This window comes from Phaseolus vulgaris, chromosome 11, assembly GCF_000499845.2.
Source record: "Phaseolus vulgaris cultivar G19833 chromosome 11, P. vulgaris v2.0, whole genome shotgun sequence".
Classification (NCBI taxonomy): domain Eukaryota; kingdom Viridiplantae; phylum Streptophyta; class Magnoliopsida; order Fabales; family Fabaceae; genus Phaseolus; species Phaseolus vulgaris.
This window is the reverse complement of record NC_023749.2, coordinates 30761705-30768868: the sequence shown is the minus strand read 5'-3', so window position 1 is coordinate 30768868 and position 7164 is coordinate 30761705. Positions and strand designations below refer to the sequence as shown.

The window sequence follows — 7164 nt, the reverse complement described above, 5'->3', positions numbered from 1 at the left end:
CCTTCAAATCCACCACAAAGTTGTATCTCGCCGGCCTCGTTCTTTCTCTGGCCGGGCGATCACCTCCCGCTGGACCCCGGGGCTGGGGCTTTCTGGCTTCGTAGGGGCGTCTCCCCTCGGGCTTCTTCCTTCCCGTCGTGGTCTCATTGACCCTAGCGGGTTGAGCTCGCGCCGGTCCCCTCGGGCGTGAGGGTACGACGCTGGTGCGCTTCACGCACACCTCTCCCTCAGAAGCGATATGCTCCACTGCCCGACGCCGTAGTTCTGCAAAAGTCCTAGGGCGGTTGCGAATGATGGATTCACCGAAAGGACCGGGGCATACGCCTTTCACGAACGCGTACACAATCATAGGTTCCTCTGTCGTACCAACCTTGACCACCTGGGCCCCGAAGCGGTTGATGTACTCCTTGAGGGTCTCCCCTTGATATTGTTTCACATCAAACAAATCGTAGGAGACCGGCGGTGGGGCTTTGTTTGCTAGGTATTGCTCCCTGAACAATCGTGACAGTTGTCGGAAAGATGTGATATGACCGTCCGGGAGGCTGATGAACCAGTCCATAGCCATCCCAGTCAAGGTGCTGATAAAGAGCTTGCACTTGGCAGCATCAGAACCGCCTACCAGGACCATCTGTGTGTGAAATGCAGCGAGGTGCGTCTCAGGGTCCTCCATCCCGGTGAAGATCACCTTGGGCCCCGCGAACGTGTTCGGGATCACTGCATCCAGAATCTCCTGCGAGAAGGGAGTGGAAAACTCCCTTGGCGGGGAGTGGTTCTCCATCTCGTCATGTTCACGTTGCCCCCCGATTATTTCTCAGACCCCGCCGCAACTCCTCGTTTACGCGGCGGAGCTCTTCATTCCTCTCATGCGAGGCTTCGAGATCTGCCTGCATGCGTTCCTGTTCCAGCTTCGACTCCGCCATATCCTCCTGCAGCCCCCACATTATCTCCAGGACCTGTTGCATGGATAGTTCTGCTGGGGCTGCACGTGCTGTACTTCGTCTGGTGGGGGCCAATTTCACGGTCTCTTCCAACTTCCTCAAACGTTACTGTAACTTGGTAGATCTTTTCGAACTTGTGATGGGACTGATGTTTTATATCGGCCCCACGGTGGGCGCCAAATGTTCCGTCCGGTTGACCTATGACGTCTTTGTGCGCGACCTCAACCGTCAGCTAGGGACTCCTTCCCGCTGGTTACCTGTGGATTCCTGCAAAAAGAGGACAGAAGGGCGCCCTAGCGGTCGTTTGCACTCCGACGCTCAAGTCAGCCAGCAAGAAACACCAAAACTGTGCACCTCCGTATCTGAGCACCGCGTATGACACTCTAAAGGTGGTAAAAAGAACTGTGTATTGTGTGTATATTCTCGCTCTGGCAAACAACCTCTTTTCCAGTCCCTTGTGCGTAGCCTCACGACTTCGAGCAAGCAACTGGAGTGTATTCTGGGAAAATTTGCCAAAACTCCCAACCCCGTTCCCAACATTCTCAGCGCTATTTAAACTACCCAAGCATTTAAAGCGCCTTAAAGCGCTTTTAATCACAAACGTAACGCACTCAATCAGCGTGTCTAATTAGAAAACGTAGCGCATTTAAGACGTTGAAACGCTTGGGAGCTGTTCCGTCCGGTTGACCTGTGACGTCTTTGTGCGCGACCTCAACCGTCAGCTAGGGACTCCTTCCCGCTGGTTACCTGTGGATTCCTGCAAAAAGAGGACAAAAGGGCGCCCTAGCGGCCGTTTGCACTCCGACGCTCAAGTCAGCCAGCAAGAAACACCAAAACTGTGCACCTCCGTATCTGAGCATCGCGTATGGCACTCTAAAGGTGGTAAAAAGAACTGTGTATTGTGTGTATATTCTCGCTCTGGCAAACAACCTCTTTTCTAGTCCCTTGTGCGTAGCCTCACGACTTCGAGCAAGCAACTGGAGTGTATTTTGGGAAAATTTGCCAAAACTCCCAACCCCGTTCCGAACATTCTCAGCGCTATTTAAACTACCCAAGCATTTAAAGCGTCTTAAAGCGCTTTTAATCACAAATGTAACGCACTCAATCAGCGTGTCTAATTAGAAAACGTAGCGCATTTAAGACGTTGAAACGCTTGGGAGCCTTTATAGTACCTAAAACGCTCGAAACAGAAATTGTATTGAATGACTTTAATTACTTGGTACCTGACTAAAGGGTGTTTCTATTCTGACCTGGCTGTCGTACACGTGGAGGGCCTCACGACGCCATGACCCCATCTGGGGGCGTTTCTGCCCATCTGGGGACGTTTCTACGTGTGAGTCCTCCTGCCTGGGAGTGCTACTGCGCAAGGGGTGACTTTTTGGGGGGCCAACTCGCGCCCCAATCATCTAGTCACTCACTTTGAGAGCGTATCTGCCTTCCTCTCGTACCCTGCACCCGGCTACCCTGGGCGTGACCCTCCTCTCAAGTCGTATCTGTCCCAAAGGCATCTCTGGGCGGCAGGGGTACTTCACGAGTCAGGCTGCCCTATACTGGTGTTGTCACTATGGCCTTGAAGCCACCTTTCTCTTCTCTTTATCACTATCTCGGATCATCGGGACCTGAGGCCTTCCCACAGCGTCGCTCCCTCCATGGTCTTTCCTACCCATGGGTATCGGGGAACCACACTGTGATTGCCTTGCCTTAGTGATATTTGATCTTGGCGACGCCTTGGTTGGGCGACGCCTTCACCTAGGCGACGCCTTGCCTTGGCGACACGGGCACTTGGCGTCTCTTCACGTAGGTAACGCCTTGTGTTGGCTTTGACTCCAGGCGTTGACTTTGACCTTGACTTTGTCAACGCCCGGATACGGGACGGTACAGTTCCACTTTGAGATACAAAGGCCATTGTTTCACAGAAGTTATTCAAGAATTTTCTAGTTGACACTCCTTTCTCAATGTTCCCAATGACATTATCAAGGGTTAGGTCTCTCGGGGTTTTCCACTCTTTTGGCAAACCTGCAGACACAGTAGGTTCTTGCATAGCATGTGTTTCAGCAGTATCAATATGAATCGATTCATTTTGATTTAAAACAAATTTAAATTAATTATAGTCAAGGCCATCAGCAGCAGTTTTAGATATGCTATGATCTATTTCATCAAATACAACATGCATTGATTCTTCTACTGTGAGCAACCTTTTATTGAAGACTCTATATGCATGACCATTCAAAGCATAACCAATGTGCACACCTTCATCAGATTTAGCATCAAACTTACCAAGATTTTCTTTGCCATTATTTAATACAAAGCATTTACACCCAAACACTTTAAGGTGTCTCACATTAGGTTTCCTGCCCTTATACAATTCATATGGTGTTTTCTTAAGAATGGGTCTAATTAAGGTTCTGTTTAACACATAAGTTGCAGTATAGACTACATCTGCCCAAAAATACTTAGGAAGCTTAGATTCATTTAACATAGTTCTAGCTAGTTCCTCTAATGATCTGTTTTTCCTTTAAACTACACCATTTTGTTAGGGAGTCCTAAGGGCTAAAAAGGTATGTGATATCCCATGCTTCTCACAGAACCTCTCAAATCTAGCATTCTGAAACTCTCCCCCATGATCACTTCGAATTGATTTTATGCAGAAACCATTTTCATTCTGTAAAACCTTTGCTAATTTCTTAGAGGCATTGTAAGCATCATTTTTATGTGCAAGAAACAAAATCCATGTAAATCTAGAGTAGTCATCCACAACAACTAAAGCATACAAATTTCAAGCCAAGCTAGCAACTCTAGATGGTCCAAATAAGTCCATATGTAATACATCCAATGGATTTTTTGTAGAAACAATATCTTTTGAATTAAAAGAGGATCTAATTTGTTTACCTTTCACATAAACATCATAGAGCCTGTTATCCTGAAATTTAATGTTAGGTAAACCAGAAACAAGATCTTTAGATTTTAGTTTATTTAAGTTATTAGTGTGTATGTGAGCTAACCTCCTATGCCACAGCCAAGACTCATCACTTCTAGACAGCAAACACTCATTTGAAGAGTTAGTTTCCATGATATTCAAAAGATATATGTTATTCACTCTCTTACCAGTAAACAGCACCTTACCAGAGGTGTCACTTGAGATTGTGCAGCCCTTTGACTTGAAGTTCACCTTGTATCCTTTGTCACAAAGTTGACTGATGCTGAGAAGGCTATGCTTGAGTCCTTCTACATAAAGCACATTCTCAATAGTGGTTGAGTTCCTTGTTCCAACAGTGCCTCTGCCCAAAATCCTTCCTCGATTATTATCAGCATAGGTTACATGTCCCTCTGCTTTGAGCTTCAAGCTAGTGAATTTTGTAAGATCTCCAATCATATGTTTGGAACAACCACTATCCAAGTACCATTGTTGCCTATCTGCAAAACAGAACGAAGATGATACAAATGGTACCCTTTTCAGTATAGGGTCCAGCACAGATTAACACCTTCCCTTTGGTAGACATTTTGCTAAATTCTTAGGAACAAGATGCTTTCTAGCAATGCATGACCTAGAGGTATGACCAGATTTTATGCAGTAAAAACAGGTTACATGAGATGCCTTTTTGCCACTGTTAAAAGCTGAAAAACCTGATTTTGCTGGAACAAAAAAACTTGAAAGCTTTTTGACATTGGTTAGATTTCCAGGTTTATAACCAATACCATTCTTATTGAAAACAGCATTCTGTGAGCCAAGGAGAGACTCAAGGTTCTCTCTTCCCTTGGGGAAATTGGAAAGAGTTTTTAGCAAATACTCCACTTGTTTTCCAATTTTTTGCAGTTTTCACAGGTTTTAATAGAAGCATGTAAGCATGTTAGTTCAAGGCTTATCAGATCTGTTTTGGCCTTATGCAGTTCTTCCTCAAGTGTTTTTACTTTAGGTGCAAGCACATTATTTACCTTTTGCAACTTATTGCATATTACAACTAGCCTATTTGCTTCATCATGTGTTTCCTTGAAAGCAGCAAGCAATTGATCATAGTTATCAGATTCCATAGAGAATTCACTTACTGAATCAAAGATTGACCCTTCATCTTTCATCATGAAGCAAAAATTGTTTTCCTCACTCTCAATTGAAGAACTGTTGGTTGAAGATACTTCATTCTCTTCCCATGAAATGTAAGCTTTTCTCCTCTTGCTCCTTTCAACCTTCTTGCTGGCAGATTTGTCCTTTGATTGATTGTTTGGACAATCCATTTTGATGTGCCCTGTTTTGCCACAGCCAAAGCAAGTATAGTTAGAGGAATTTGAGTCATTAGGTTTAGGATACCTTCTTTTCTGCTGGTTCCTATCTCTGCTTTTCTTCTTCAGGAATTTGTTGAATCTCTTTGTAAGTAGGCTGATTGTATCCTCATGTTCAGCATCTTCTTTTTCCTCACTGATCTCATTCTGTTCACTTGCTTTCAGTGCAAGTCCTTTGGGTTTTCTTTCCACTGTTTCCTGCTCTTTGAGTCTCTTGAGCTCCAGCTCATGCTCCATTAATTTCCAAAAGAGTGCAGCAGTTGCAGGTTTGACAGATCACAGCTTTCTGATATGGCAGTCACCTTGCGTTGTCAGCTTCTGTCGAGGCACTTCAGCATTTTTATGTTGAGTTCCTCCCTGTCAAATTCCTTTACCAAACCAGTAAGGTGATTCACAATATGAGTGAACCTTTTCTGCACATCACCAATGCTCTCCTCGGGTTGCATTCTAAACAATCCATATCCTTGGATGAGAGAATGTTTTCTTGACCTCTTCACATCTTCAGTACCCTCGTGAGTGACTTCCAAGACCTCCCACATCTCCTTAGCTTAACTGCATTGGGATATTCTGAAGAACTCATCCATTGTTAATGAGGAGGTTATGATGTTCTTGGCCACAAGATCATATTGAGCTTTCTTCCTTTCGGTCTCATTCCATTCAGATCTTGGTTTTACCACTTCTTCATCCTTGACAACCTGCATTGGCACATAGGGTCCATGGACCACAGCCTCCCAAATAAACGAGTCAATAGATTCCATGAAAATTTTCATTCTAATTTTCCAAAAGGCATAATTCATTCCATTGAACATAGGTGGTCTACTAACAGAAGATCCCTCACCAAAAAGCACTTTAAACTCAGACATTATTGCAAACAAACTTGATTAAAATACAACTCCTAACTCTTGATACCAATTGTTAGGTCCTATAGTGTCAAAGTTCAAGAGGGGGGATGAATTGACCTTTTAAAAGTTTCTCGCAGAATTAGTATTTAACACAGTACAAAGAAAATAAATCGATTTATTTGGAAATGAACAGATTTATTTTGGCATTGTTTATGTTTGAAAACGATTATATCAGCCAAGTTATTCTTAAGATTATGCAGATTAATTTGCAAGCCACACACACTAATATTAGAGAGAAAACAATGAACCACAAAAACAGTAACCTTCAATTTTTAAGCTAGTGATAAAGGTTCAATTATTAGCTTATCAATCAATTGGGTAACCTATCACAAACAAGTTGTTCCAGTTGTAATTAACAGTTCATATAACTTCTTAACAAAACCAAACTGATTTTCCAGAAAATAAGAACAGTATGAACAAACCCAGAAAGAACAGATTTATTTTTAATTGAACAAATTCAATTTCTCGCAGATTAGCAGATAAGCAAGAATTCGAGTGCAGGGATGAAGAGAAATGAACACACAACAGTTATACTGGTTCACTCAAATGAGCTACATCCAGTCTCACCTAATCCAAGGTGAAATCCACTAAACAAAATGTACTAAACACACTTACACAGCCACTATTCTTGAACCCTACAAGAAACTTGGCACACTTGCTAAAAAACACTATTTTAGCACACACACTCTTCAATAAACCCTATCCAAAAAGAGTTTATAACCACACTTTTCCAAGAAAAGAAATATGAAATGAATACACCTGATAGAGGATGCAGAAATCTGCCTTAAACCAGTAGAACAGATTGCTCAAACAGTAGCAGTACCTCTCACCAAGCTTTAGAACCAAACAAGAACAAGCACACTTTTGATTTTTGAAATCTTTCAAGAACACATGCTAATTCTCTGTAAATCCTTAATTCTCTTGTGTAAAGCTTGTTTTCTCAAATGTATGATTCTCCTTTAAAGGTAGGAACAAGTTTTCTTTTTATAGAAAAACAACCTATAACAGATTTTCAAAAAACAGTTAAAGTTGTTATAAAAAGAACATAT

The 7164-nt window shown here is 42.9% G+C and overlaps 1 protein-coding gene across 1 annotated transcript; it reads right to left on the bottom strand.

Moving 5' to 3' along the window:
* Positions 1-3471: 3471 nt before the first annotated feature.
* LOC137839160 (uncharacterized) lies at positions 3472-5450 on the bottom strand. Its single transcript, XM_068648287.1, has 4 exons — positions 4903-5450; positions 4108-4282; positions 3828-3858; positions 3472-3698 (listed from the first exon to the last, which is right to left on the bottom strand). The coding sequence occupies exons 1-4, from the start codon at positions 5448-5450 to the stop codon at positions 3472-3474; spliced, it is 981 nt and encodes a 326-aa protein (XP_068504388.1).
* Positions 5451-7164: the final 1714 nt, after the last annotated feature.